This window comes from Pocillopora damicornis, chromosome 9, assembly GCF_964200805.1.
Source record: "Pocillopora damicornis chromosome 9, jaPocDami1.2, whole genome shotgun sequence".
NCBI classification, from domain to species: domain Eukaryota; kingdom Metazoa; phylum Cnidaria; class Anthozoa; order Scleractinia; family Pocilloporidae; genus Pocillopora; species Pocillopora damicornis.
In genome coordinates, this window is record NC_142678.1 from 10,640,826 (window position 1) to 10,655,056 (window position 14,231).

At 39.6% G+C, this 14,231-nt stretch overlaps 3 protein-coding genes across 7 annotated transcripts; 2 read left to right on the forward strand and 1 right to left on the reverse strand.

The window, feature by feature from the left end:
• The first annotated feature begins 684 nt into the window (after positions 1-684).
• Positions 685-6,077, forward strand: LOC113666532 (uncharacterized). Its single transcript, XM_027182321.2, has 2 exons — positions 685-944; positions 1,569-6,077. The coding sequence occupies exon 2, from the start codon at positions 1,589-1,591 to the stop codon at positions 5,702-5,704; it is 4,116 nt and encodes a 1,371-aa protein (XP_027038122.2). The 5' UTR covers positions 685-944; positions 1,569-1,588; the 3' UTR covers positions 5,705-6,077.
• Positions 6,078-6,581: 504 nt separating this feature from the next.
• LOC113666536 (major facilitator superfamily domain-containing protein 6-A) lies at positions 6,582-8,588 on the forward strand. Its single transcript, XM_089182499.1, has one exon. It carries the CDS (start codon positions 6,893-6,895, stop codon positions 8,570-8,572), a length of 1,680 nt encoding a protein of 559 aa, XP_089038625.1. The 5' UTR covers positions 6,582-6,892; the 3' UTR covers positions 8,573-8,588.
• LOC113666537 (major facilitator superfamily domain-containing protein 6) lies at positions 8,586-14,101 on the reverse strand. Of its 5 annotated transcripts, XM_089182500.1 has the most exons (6): positions 13,962-14,101; positions 13,145-13,210; positions 12,647-12,810; positions 11,498-11,709; positions 9,575-10,950; positions 8,913-9,147 (listed from the first exon to the last, which is right to left on the reverse strand). In XM_089182500.1, the coding sequence occupies exons 5-6, from the start codon at positions 10,905-10,907 to the stop codon at positions 8,963-8,965; spliced, it is 1,518 nt and encodes a 505-aa protein (XP_089038626.1). In that variant the 5' UTR covers positions 10,908-10,950; positions 11,498-11,709; positions 12,647-12,810; positions 13,145-13,210; positions 13,962-14,101; the 3' UTR covers positions 8,913-8,962. The 5 variants fall into 5 exon arrangements, with proteins under 5 accessions (XP_089038630.1, XP_089038626.1, XP_089038631.1 ...); XM_089182504.1 differs by lacking the exon at positions 13,962-14,101 and having other exon boundaries at positions 8,586-9,147; positions 13,145-13,283; XM_089182505.1 differs by lacking the exons at positions 12,647-12,810; positions 13,145-13,210; positions 13,962-14,101 and having other exon boundaries at positions 11,511-11,778.
• Between the last annotated feature and the right edge of the window lie 130 nt (positions 14,102-14,231).

Here is a 14,231-nt window from a genome sequence, read left to right on the forward strand (position 1 = left end):
ACAGTTTTGCCGAGTGCGTCATCACATTTTTCCCATCATGAATTCTTACCGTTTTTAGTCCCCATACTGTCTTCATTATTGTTGTTTTACTACAGATATTTGAATCAATGTATTCATCCAATCATCTTGAAACATTCTTTCCATTAACTCAACGTACCAACAAAACCCGTCAAACATAATTGTGTGTTATAATGGGTGGAGTTTTTTTTTTTATGAAATATGGCGTTTCCTTTGGCTTAGTGCATGACGTTATTTAGTGATTATATTTAAAGAAAAAGCACTTTAGTCCTAGCCACGTATGTCTCGTTTGCAGTTCCGTGAGAGCCACTGTACTTCTACATATCAAAGTGGGACTGACATACAATAAATTTTACGCAAAATGAATTTTATAACAAAGTTGAATTTACAGGAGATGTTTCAGAAGCTCCATTTTTTAATTGTATCGATATACGTTCCTTTTGTTTAGTCTTCGCCATTTCGTAAATAGTCTCTGTGATTGTTATAGCTTGATTTTCAAAAAATACAAACAAGTAGAAAAGAAATCAAAAGAGATTAGTGTAATAGAATTCTTACCATAAATTTATGAAGGAAAACACTGGGCTTAAAAGACGAATCTCAGAAACTCCCAAACGACGATATGACCTCATTTTTGACAATTTTTGTCGCACATCATTTCCATTTTAGTATAGTAGTTTTTCTCTGAAAATCCTCTGCCGAAGCTCGTCCTCATGTGTCGCAGCAAGTTCTTCGTCTTGGTTTTAAAATACCAGTAAGATTCTTGGTTGAGATCCAGAGAAATCGGCGTCAGCGAGAAGCAAAGGCAATTTAATTTGCCTATTCAAGGAATAGCGTAAAATTTGACGGTTTATGAAGGTCAACAACTTATCATCTTAGCAGAACGGGTACGCCCAAAAGGCTTCTCTGAGTACGTTGGCTGGTTTAGAGTAAGTATAATTTCTTTTCACCGAGGATCGTTCAAATTCCACGGCAAAGTTTCCTACCTTGTTTTGTGTTCCTTCGTCGCTTTGATCACAAATGTGCTCTGTCTTTGTCAGGTTATTGGTTCATGCCACTTGCTTGAACAAGCAGTCGTGTTAGTTTCACAATTTACACACCTGTTGCGGTCGAATGAATGTTTAACCAACTTGTTTGTCTATTAAAGCAAAGAGATCATACAAATGGACTTCTTGTTTCGCTCTAGTAGATCTGAAGTGAATAGCTGGGATGCTTTTGTCCTATGTAGTGCTTGAAAGAATTTCCACCCTTTAATTCCAACAATGCCTTTTGCAACCTCTCAGCTTAAAGACACTTCTGATAGCTATTTTCCAAAATACGAACCAGTGCATTACTCAGAAATCGTACAGTTTATTCTGGATATGTTGTCTAATGTACCTCAAACACCTCCCACATTGGTTTCCAGCAAGTCGTGCAATTCGCAGTGTTATAGACGGTTTCGTTTTATTATAACGCAAGCATTGTCACTAAGCCTTCAAACTAACATCAGATAGATGCCTATTTGAGTTTGGCAATATTCATTATCTTAAAACTTTTCTCTTTCTGCCTCGCAGTGAATTCAATGTAGCTGTCAATGGTTGGAGAGCAGGGAAATCGGACATCCGGGCCTAGAAACACTGCGTCCCGTTCAGTACCAAACAGTTACTGGTGGAAACGAATTCACAATTTGAATGCGCGGTCAGGAGTGCAAGAAGTCAGTGATGGCCTTAACTGTGCAGAGAAATTTAGCTCGTTAGTGTCTTGTCACCGAGGATATGGATCTGTGGCATTTTATGCCGTTTTTTCTTTGTTTATTTTGACATTCTTGTACGCGATTTGGAAAATCGTTAGCGCTCACTCTCGCTCCACACGGAGGCCTGGTTCGAGTAACTCTACATCAACAACTAAGTTAGGTCCCACGCCGCATGCCCTCACGGGCTATCCCGCAGCTCATCCTTGGATGACAACAGAAAGCATAACGGAACATTTTCATCAAAATGTAAAGAAACTTCACCCCTCGCAAAACGAGGCTCCGCAACAGAGGCCTTCGTCTCCAATTTATTTTCCTTCACCAAATAACGAGCATGAAAAAATTACATCTGTTACCAACAATGACGATCCTTTAATTGGAGGGAATGTTGCGCTCAGGAACCTTTTACCAACTTTGCCTTCTCCAGCGAGGGCGACAAAACGCTTCAATAACTATTACCAAGGAGCATTCAATAGTATTCAGCCAGCGTTAAATTACCCATCAGAACAATACCCCGCTGTTTTTAATCCAATTCTACCTACAGTTCGTTATCCGAAAGCTTATTATCTTTATTCTCGGCCTCCAATACCGGCGGGTGTGATGGAAAATCAAAATTATCCAATTGAAACCAAGGTTTCCCGCCCACTTCCATATAGCAGCAATTCCGTCGGAATTTCAAATGATAAGCCAGCCGTGTCGTCATATCCTGTGGAACCTAATGTCTCCTACATAACCCCCTATTACTTTCCTTCAAACAAGAATTCTATGACCAGAAGTTCCTTCAGCAACGGTTATTATGGAGAGAGCCCCTTCATGAGTAATTTCGTTGGAGCAGAAACTACTCCATCCCCTCTCATTTCCTTCCTTAAAGGAAGTTCTAGAAAAGTCAGTTTATCACCACGACAATCAAGTCATACCGGGGAAGGGAGGAAGAAGCCTCGAAGAAAAAACAGAAGACATAAGAAAAGGAAACAGAGTCACCCTTTCAGAAAACACTCGGAATTCGAAGAAATTCAGGATATTGAAGAGGAAAGCAACAGAGCCTCGAGTAAAGCTTCCTCACCAAGACATCATAAAATTGAAGTTGAGAGGAAAGCGGGAAAGCAAACCAAGGAGCGTTATGGCACACGAAAATTGGGTAAGGGTCGTCATAATGGTTCGACAATTAGAGGAGTGCGTCATAGATCACATATCCTTGCATCAAGACGAGTGCACACTTCATCGGAAATTGAGGTTTATCACACTTATCATGGATTGGAAAAGAAAGCACAACATAAGAGACGTCAAGACACATCAAACAAGTATAGAAGGACAAATATTTCACATCCACAGATAACTGTGCAGACCGGTCACTCAAGGCATTCGCATTATCATTTCAGAAAGAAGGATCGTGCAATTCATCGTCATTCAAAAGGGTTAGACGGACACCACGTCACACATGAGCGGCATGGGAAAATTTTGGATTTCAAGCAATACCATCGGTACAGAAAGCATCATTCTCTTAGTGACGAAATTCGAGGTAAATGGCATATTAGTAGGCATCGCGTTAAAACGTGTAATGTTATTGATACTTTTGTAACTCGCGGAACCGTGAAAATTGCAAGGGCTGTGGGTCACAAAAAGCAGTATTTGCACACATTACTCGCATGTCGACCTGTAAGGTTGAGAGTAAGGCATAGAAACCATCAACGGACGTTTTCCGTCAAATATGCTCAGCTGTGCAGTAAAAGGTGGTACGTGACTAAAGGTGTTATCCACATTCAGAAAACAGTTTCCAATGAAATAGAAATTCCACGATATAACGTGCGTATTTGTGACCCTTCTTATGCGCATGCCATGAACCTTCTGCCTACCAAAGAGAAAGAAACCAAGGTTTGGGGTTTATCCCAAGAATTTCTTCGTAAAGTGGAGAAAGAGGATGAGAGAAAATTCAAATTAAGCTCTTCATCTTCGAAGCGTGGTCACAAAAAAAAGAAAAAGAGAGTAAAGTCGTGGCAACACAGCAAAAAGAAAAGCTTCAGATCAAATAAGACTCGCAACTCCATCAAAAAGCCAAGAGAGTACCACAAAGTAGAGACAAAGTGGAAAATACATCATCATAGAGTGCACAAAAAAAATCACCACCTGAAACGTAAATCAGAGAAAAGACACGGTGGAAAGAAGAAGAAACATAACAGGAAAGTGAAGGGTGGTTTGGAAATGAAAAAGAACAAGCTTTCATCCAAGAGAGGCGAAGAACACGTTCAAAATCCCGATAAACTATTCTATGGAAAGCTTTTACGAGTTCTTAAACTTGCTAGGACGTATGAGAGGAAAAAGGAAAACAAAACAAATAGCGATGGTGTTTTTGATTCTCTTGAAGCTGTTCTTACGCAAAATAGAAATGTAGACAACAACTCCATCAGAAGTGATAACTCGACATCAAAGATAAATCATGCAAAAGAAAATAATGTAACCAAACACAATGAGAGGGATGGAGACCCAGCAGGACAACCAAAAAATCGCCAAAAGGATAGTAAGTTCAACATTCAAAGGCTGTTGGCCAAAGTACTTCCTGCAGTAGTAGCTAAAATCATCAACGCTGATCACGACGTCGGGGAATCAGAGGCCACTGAGGTAAAGACTAAACCAACACAGAGCACAACAACAGAAAAGACGACGACAAAAAAGCCTATACCAACGAGTAAGATTACCACCCCAGCGAAGAATTCATTAGGGGAAAAAAGCATGCGAGACATCGTGAAACGCATTTTGCCACTCCTGCTTCAGAGGGCTGGCAAAAAAAAAACAAAGCAGGCACAAGGAATCAAATCGAAGCATAAGACAAAAGAGCCATCATTTCCACCAAAACGAACATCTCCTAAACCCAAGAAAATAATGGTCAGGACAAGTTTGACGAATATTTTATCAAAGTTAGGCATAGGCAACTTAGATTCAAATAGCCTGAGCAGCACAATTCTTGCAAAAACAACAAGTTTTATTCCGAAACCTCCATTGAAGTCCAAGCCGAAATCAACTGCTGTTCCGTTGAAGACTACTGTGATAACGACGATTCCACCCCAGTCACCATATACACCACTAACGCCTACTCTTACAACCCAACTACCTCCAACCCTTAGAGAACCGGACATTGACCGATCATCATTTCGTCCAACGATGGAGCAGTTCTTTCCCCCACATGAAAATTCACAGATTTCCCCAGTAGGACCTCCATCTGTCTCTCAGTCAGAACCTTCATCTGTTCAGTCACCAGGGTCTTTACCAGCATCCTCTCCGATATCTTTTTCTCCTCGAAGGTCAGATCCTTACTCGCGAAACATTTTATGTTTTGGAGATAGTTTGACTAGTGGCTTTTTCAACCACGGGCGAAATTTCCACCCCTACAGTCAACGACTCAGTCAACTACTGAATTCTGATGGTAGACTGAAGTATTACGTCAAAACGAGTGGAAAAGTGCGTGAAATGGCACATGGCAGCATGACCAAGCGCTTACCACAAGTATTGGGAAACAGCTCACGATTTGATTGGGTAATCATTCTGGGTGGAACTAATGACGTAGCACATGTTAAGAATTTTGGAGACGATGATTCATTTATGACTCAGCTAATTAACGTGTGGCAGCCACGAATTACACGTGATATTGAAATGCTCCATGAAACTGCACACCGGTACGGTGCGCGAACCCTCCTTTTAACCATTCCGGAAACGGCTTACGAAGCTTGGCCTAGTTTTAAGACCTTGTGGGTTATGCGTAATAGACTAAACGAAGACTTGCGAAAGTATGCGCTTAGATCTCAAGGAAATGTAGTGCTGTGTGATTTGGCTGCTAAGTTTCCGAGACATTCGCTTCCGCCTCAAACCCAAGCTCTTTTGTGGAATGATCATCTTCATCCTACCGCTTATGGCTATGACAAGATGGCTGAGATAGTATACCAGTGCTTAAAACCGTACCTACGTTGATATATATCTGACAAGAGGATGAGAAATGTTTTTCTAAGGCAATTTAGGCAACTCGTGGTGTTTGTTAATAACATAAACATAGGGCGAGAAAACATTTTGCCCTTGGTAGTATTTCCAGTGTTTTGTATTTTTACATTTTTTTAACCTCAAAGTACATAAAACAATAATTTTCATTTTTATTTTTTAAAATTATTTTATTGATATATTCAGTGTTAGCTTGATAGCTCTCAATTATCGATAAATTACTCGTACCATTCCTTTTATGGCCATATTAAGTACTTCAACGGTGAGTAACTTTACGACGTTAAGAATTAGATGTGTAAACACTTCATACGGACATTTAATACAATTAAACCTTTTTTCCTACTGAAAAGTGTGCCATCTGTCATTGTCCGTACATTATCAAAGTGTAATCTTATTTGTCCTCGAACGACAAATCAATGAAACCTAAGTAGATTTATTTTTTGAGAACAAAGTTCATTTTTTAGGATGTTGTTTTTTCCCCACGTTATGATTCTGCGTAGTGAAATAACATCAAATATCACCTATCCATTCTAGAGACATATAAATTTGCGTAAGATTTCCTCCACTTTCTTAAAAACTCAGTTTACTGATAAAAACGAATCGATATGGCCATGATGTGGCGATTCTGTTCAGGGATTCGTGAAGTAACCCTCCAGAATGGTCATAAATTAACGTACAGTGCGAAGATATGAAGCGAAATCATGTGTCGATGGAGATTTCTTTACCGTTTTTAACATCACCAGGATTTTAGCAGCCATAATCCTTAAACACGATTTGTCAGGTACTTTGAACAATCTATGTCAGGTTCTCTCTAGTAATCAAACTCTGTCATGCGTTACCAAGTACCAGTCGACAATTTAAAACAGTATTACACGCAATTGTTGGATGTCTCCGCAAAGGAATGAACTGTTCTCGTCTGTAAGCTGTGATTTTGGATGGATTCTCATCCGTAATCAGAAATGAAGGAAAGCTATAATCGAAGTTATATGTTAAAATAAGACACAGTAGGGTCTCTTCATCATCTGAACCAGTATCGAAGAGCGCTCTTGAGATTCAAGGCAAGAAACCATTTACGACGTCCACGGATTCATTCAGTTCTAATTTGTTAGACTGAGCTCTCGAGGTAAATAATACAATCTAGGAAACCTTTGAAATTCATGGCGGATGAGTGCAGCAAGAGTAAGTAGCAAGAAAAGTTTTCTTCCTGGCATGGATAAAGGACTTTGGCTCTCAAAAGCATTTTACACGTCATTTTACGTGGCTATTGGGGCACTGTTTCCGTACCTACCAGTTTATTTCAAACAGCTGAGATTATCTTCCCATCAAAACGGAATCCTTATTGGTATCCGTCCACTGATTCAGTTTTGCGTAACTCCTCTGTGGGGCGCATGCGCAGATAGGTTTTGCAAAAGCAAGGTTATATTTCTGATGTCGGTATTAGGTTGGTTAGTGTCAAATTTCTTATTGTCATTAGTTCCAACTACTGATGAACCTCAGTGGTGTAAACTTTACAACAATAACAACAGCAAGTACAATGATTATAACGATGGTGATGACAGAGAAATTTCATTGCCGAACAGTCGCACATTCTCACTTAAATTTACTGGGAACTTTTCCGATTCAAACACTGTTACTCGTCAGCAAACAAGAAAACACGATTTTTTTTCCAGAGTGTCGCCGTATCTTGACACAACTGTACCGTTCTTACCTATAACATTTAAAGATCTGAAGACTGTTTATAACGTTACTTTACACAACCACGGCAAAGAAGTGGAAGCCCTGAGGATCAATGACGGCTGGAAAGATCAGCTGGAAGTGGCATCATTAGAGCCTTCAGCTACAAAGCCTCCTCAAGATTTTTCAAACGCAATAGCAACAGAGAATGAGTACGTTGAATGTGACTCCAAGGAATTTCTATTCTTGTTACTTGTAACTGTAATTGGTACGGCGATTGCAGCTCCAGCCCAAGCATTTGCAGATACTGTAACGCTTCAAAATCTTAACGGTGAATCTCATAAGTATGGTCGAGTAAGACTCTGGGGATCTCTGGGTTGGGGCATTGGAGGATTTTCTGTCGGAGCTGCTGTCAGCGCGAATTATCGCACGAATCGTTGTGGTGAGACTGTCATCAACTACATGCCTTGTTTTTACGTTTATGCGGTGGCAATGAGTGTGGCGTTTGTATGCGCAACTCAATTTCAGTTTGATCAGCCTTTTATCAAAGATGAGCAAGAAGTAAATGTCACAGGTGGCTCAAAAACTCCAAAAATTCTCCAAGGGCTCAAGGTTTTTCGTAATCCTCAATTCTGTTTTGTCATGTTCATCGCGTTTTTTTGCGGTTCAGCTACGGGATTTATAGAAACGTTTCTATTTTGGTATCTTCACGAATTAGGGGGAGGACAGTTATTATTCAGCGTGATGAACGGGCTAAACTGTGCGGCAGAAGTGTGTGTGTTTTTTGTGACGGACAAGCTGCTCGGTTTTCTTGGACACATCAATGTTATCTATGTCGCGTTATTTTGCTACTCTATTCGCTTTATTTACTTCTACTTCGTGAAAAGTCCCTGGGCAGTTTTACCTGCGGAATTACTCCAAGGAATTACCACCGCAGCATTCTGGTCATCGTGTGTTTCTTACGTTGGGTTGCATCCCGGAGCACCAAACACAGTTCAAGGAATTCTAAATGGAGTTTACATGGGACTTGGTTTCGCATCTGGTGGGTTTATAGGAGGATTTCTTGTACAATTCGCAGAAATGAAGACTTTGTTTCTTTTGTACGCTCTTATAAGCTTTTGTATCCTTATAATATTTGTTTTTTTAAACAAGATCAAATCAAAAACATAAGATATATTCGTTTATCTCGCTCCATTTTTATTTCTGGGATTCTTCCCGGCATACAATTATGTGTTATAATTTTAAAGTCGGTTTACTGTTGTACTTTTCAGAGTAAAATTGGTTGATCAAATATTTTCCAATAGTAACAGCAACAATAACAAAATATTTAATTGGTCATCCGGTTGCTGACTTTGGCGTAAGCAAAATTTTTCCTCGTTAGATAATCAGCTGGTTAAAACTAAAACTTCCAATGCGAGTATTTCTGCCTAAATTGTCTTTGTAAGACAACATATTTGAGCTTTCTGCAAACTTGTGTATGTAAGTTGCGTAAAAACATTAAAAAAACGAAAGCGACCAAAATATACATAGTGAACGCACAGCATCCACATGATGTTTTAATTAACTTTGATCATTTGGTTTATCTTCGAATATTTTGTTAACTGACCCAAACATCAATAGCATAATTAACCCGAGGCCACCAAATATAGAGAATGTTACTTGAGCTCCATAGCTACTGAAGAGAAAACCTCCTATTACTCGCCCTAGTCCATGACCTACTCCATGATACACACCGTGGAGCATACCTGTTGAGAAAAGCAACATGGCCTCCGTGAATTGAGAATAGAAAGCTTCCATAGGTCGTTCGTCTAAAGTCCTTGTTTTTTAAACAACAATTCAAATTTACTGAAGAATTAGAAATGTCCATCAACAGATGTAGTTTATGACTGGTTTAAAATGGAACAACAGACTTGTAAAGAAGAGAACGTCGCTTCACGTCAAAACCAAGTTAAACCATACTTTGCTTCATTTTGCATTTCCTCGCAGGTTTTATAAACGGACAACTATTTTGTTTATGCCCCTCTTTACTGGTACTGCCAGAATCGCTCTTTATCAAGGCAGGCTACTGGTATATATTTTTATCAAGACAGGTCACTGGTATATATTTTAGCTCTAAAAGTGTACGTACTTCTTAAAACACATAACTCAGGGGTCAGAAATGCAAGTTTTCACCTTGTAAAGTGGCAGGGGCTCCTTCCACGGAGTTATATGCAATATACGTCACAAATCCTGCCCAGCCTCCTGCAGAAGTTAATCCTGACAAAACTTCAAGGGCAAGGTAACACCACGGATTGGTAATGAGTACATAACTTGTCAATCGCACTACATAAGACGCCAACACAAGGTATAGCAAATTATGCACACCTATTTTAGTTATAACGTGAGGGGACACTGAGTACACTATGACGTCTGTAATACATCTCACAACAGGTATTATGCTAAACATAATCTGTGGGGAAGAACAGTCTTCCAAGTGCCAAAAAAGGAATCCCATGATCATGCCAAAAGTCATTCCACTGTAAAGAACAATTACAAAGAATGCCAAGTAACGAGGACGACTCACTGCTTCTAACGCTGCCATAACACCAATGTGCTTTTCCCTTACCGTGTCATCACTACTGTCTGTACCGTTTAAACCGAAATCAAGCCGAAGCCCGGAAAAAAGAGCTAAAAGCTTCAATGAAATGGAGCCATAAAAACATAAACTGTAGTCAATAGTTCTTTTTTGTCCAGGTACCAACGGACACAAATATTTGTCACTCACCATTGCACCGAAACTAAACGCAGCCAAACCCCACCCTATTGAGGCCCATCTTTTCTGTTTTCCATACTGATGTATATCGTTGTTACTCCGCAAGAGGCAAACAGCAGCAGCATCACCAAGAGCAAGGCCTGGGCACGAGAATAGTGTACCAAATAAACTGACTAACAGCAGGTATAAAAATACATCGAATTTGTTCTGGCGACCAGCTTGCTCGTGACTGAGTACAAGAAAATCATTCTGTTCTTCCCTTCCCATTGACCATCGATAAAGATTCTGCGATTCTGTTATCAACTGATACATGTTTTTAATAAAAGTCTGATTTCTCGCAGATGTTGATTCCCGATGAATGTCTCCTCTCATTTTGTGTTTGCATGTTGGCATTGGAGTTAGCAGAAAAGCTATTCCAACAGCTACTAAAGCAATGAACGAAATTACGAATACCAGTTTTCCCCTCTTGGTCTTGTCCGATAACGCTCCCCACATTGGGGTAAATACGAACGATATGAATGGTTGAATACCGGAGATGATTCCGGCCTGTTTGGCCGGGAGACCTAATTGTTTATAGAACAAGGGCAAAAATGGCAGTATGGCGCCAAGTCCAGCAAAGTAAAAGAAATAAAACATCTTTGGAACAATATATTTCTGGTTCAAGCAATTGTAGCGAAGGAATTTGTCGCTGTGTTGTTTAGATTCTTCATCTGGGTGACAAGAGCTGATACTCTCTTTATTTGGCATTTTCATGAAATAAACTGGGTGGCCTTGACTGGCAGCTTGCAGCCGAGCTCTGCGAGGAAAACAACCAGCAATAGAGAAGAGTGTGATTATGGCTTATGGGAAAGAAAAACTTACGTTACTTAAGAATTTTTGAACACAGAATCGTACTTGATTTTACCGTTAATAACGATCTGAAACTGGCCTAGTGTGCATGTGGGATGCATATTAAACTCTATAGGGTTTGCTAGTCTCATATGGATTTATATCGGAAAATTTAAGTTTCTACTAGTTTGCAGCGACTTACTTCATACACGTTTGCAAACCTAACCACCTCAGAGATAATTAAAAGTACTTTGTCCTAGATTAGAGATATCCACCATTACTCTGTTCCAAACCTGGTCCTTATTTTAGGCTTCTCCTCGTTCGTGCTTAGTGAATCTGTTCCTTCCCTTCCCTGGGGCGTTCCACTAGACGAAGTGCAACTTACTTGTGCAACTTACTTGTGCAACTTACTTGTGCAACTTACTTGTGCAACTTACTTGTGCAACTTACTTGTGCAACTTACTTGTGCAACTTACTTGTGCAACTTACTTGTGCAACTTACTTGTGCAACTTACTTGTGCAACTTACTCTCCGCCTCTCCCGCCGTCCCTCCTCTTTAGTACGAGGAAGGAGTTATCGCAGCATCTGGTCCAAACGCCACCACTGTCTAGCCGAACATTTATTGGATTCTCGTTCCATCGGGTACTTCTCAATTTGTAGGCAGCTGTGGAATTCAATTGTGTGGCTAAGTAGCCGAGAAGGAATGTTAAACCCTCGAGGGTGAGTTCTGCAAAGAAAGAAATGAAATAACTCTCTGGAACGTTTTTTCGGGCAGGGCGCGAGGTCAGTATCTCAACATTGCATCAGCTCGCTGATTAATCGCAACGAACCGGACTGATCATTACATTGTTAGTCGTTATCCTTAAGGATACCCTCTTACTGTATGTGGAAATGGTAATGATTTCACAAATACAAAATGTGACGGAAATCAAAACTGTTGAATCTGCTGTAACAAACTCAAATGATAGCCAAAAGTAGTATAAAAAGCGGCAAGGATTTATACGGATGGGTGGAGCATCCTCATAAAAGTTCGAAGGGTATTCCAGCAGCGAGTCAAATAAGCCTTCATTTTGGCTAGCATATCACAGTTTAGCTCACGATCAGCGAAAGAAATGGCCAGAATACCCATTATGGAGCCTCAATTTTTTGTGTGTGCTACGGTCAAGAAAAATCATAATCGAACATATTACTTTGATTTCTGAGTTACAGGAAATATCATCACCTTCATTTAACATATTTTAGTTGTCTGTAAAAAGAAGGGCCCAAACCTTGCTAGTAAAGAGTGAAATATATGACATATAACTCAAGATCTTAATAACTTTATATCATTCACATACTTATTCAGTTACTAATTACTGAGACTGAAACGGTACCTTCCAGTAACCTGTCCTGACACCAGCTTCACATAACGGAAACCCTTGAGCCCCAGCTTATTAAACCTTCATTCCCAAACAACAGTATACGAAATTATATAATTGATATTTTGGTTATTAACTTTACTAAATGTTAAGAGTCTTATCCTAACCAAACGGAAGGTGTCTCTCCAGTCCAAACTTTCTTACTTAAACTTATTGCTTTTTTATCTGAATTTCATTTAACAAGAGCTCGAGAGCCGTTGAGAATCCAACCGGTAAACTGGGTGAAAAAAACAGAAATATACTTACTAAGCCAATTAATTCCTGGGCTGATTCCTACGTTTTCTGATATTTAGACGAACAGAATAGCGTTTGAGTTGGATTGTCTCGGTAATTGCTGGTCTCATTTCGAACAAGCGTTAGGACTGCAGGTGGCAGTTGACAGCTTCCGCGGGGTTGCACCTGTGTTTATCCTGTCAAGATTGATATTGAGTAAGAGTATTCACCACTGCGTCACTAAAAGTGCAGGTAGCAGCAAAAACGAGAAATACTCTGTCAATTGGAAGTGCTTCCCGCCAAAGTTTATCTCTTATCTCGTCAGAACTAAAACACACAAGAGACATGATGTTTTCTCACAATCCACTATCTTCAGTAACTTGACGATGTTCTCGTATTATCGTTGTCGAGTGTAAAGCTGAACATCATGTGGACATTAAGGAATTTTGCCGAGTTGTATGTTATGTGTATGTAGTAAAACCCCGCTTACCCATAAGTTTAGTTAGGAGTGAGAAAGCCAAAAATACTTACCCTGCATTCTCTTGAATATTACAGCTTGTAAAACGATCTTGGGATAAATTGTCAGCGGAGAATGAGCTGAAAATCACAACGCGTGTTACATATTTGCTTGTGTATCCATAGAAACACCATACATAATTAAAAGTAGGGCACTTTCAAAAGTATTAAAAGTTGGTACTTCTTTAATGGCGAAAGTGGCCCGAAATAATCTTATTCCCCACATTTATTGTAACTATGTAGCTAGGCGTAACAGTTCTACAAATTTCCTAAACAGAGTGGAAAGCTAGGCAAATTGAGAGAAGTTTTTGGAAACTTGTAATTGCGTAATTGAGCAGGGCTTTCACGCTGATCGGGTTAGCCAATCAGAGAACTAGAGAAGAAACATCTTAAGCTAAAAATGTATTTAATTTAGGCATTCCTCTCGATGCGGTTTCATTTTCATTGCTACGTAGTCTCCATCCACCATATTTCCCAACATTTCTTTTAGAAATACGTGGCTTTTCGCTTAAGAATTTAAACTGGGACGTAGTCTACGCTGAAAACAGCCGTTAATCAATATGCAATTAGAGGCATAGAACCTTTTCTTTCATTACATGTAAGAACATGTAAGTATGAGGAGGTAGACAAATAATGGAAAGGTTTTTATAGAAAATTTGGATAGGATGTTTAAAAATGACCGGCAATTCCATGGTTCTATCTTTACTAAAAATTGTAAATTTGGTCTAGATAAGTTACGTCATCTTCTCAACCAATCAGATACAAAACTAAAATCTTTAGTTCCTGGCTCACACACGATTTCTTACGTTTGAGACACTTTTCTTATTTTTACCTCGAGTTCTCACCAGCTCCTGATTTTCGGTTCTTCTCACTGGTTGCTTGTACGATTTCTTTGGGTTTGGTTTTTCGACACTGGATTGAAATGCACCCTATCAATAATTCCTTTAAGAGTAATCCTAACAACCCTTTACTGCGTGTGCACATGTAAAGCATGCGTTATTTCCTGCCATGAAACGAGATCAGCCGTACTCTTCAACATAGTGATGACTGTTCAAATAGGTGAGGAACAAGTCAATACCGTGAGTAAACGGAACTGGCAGGT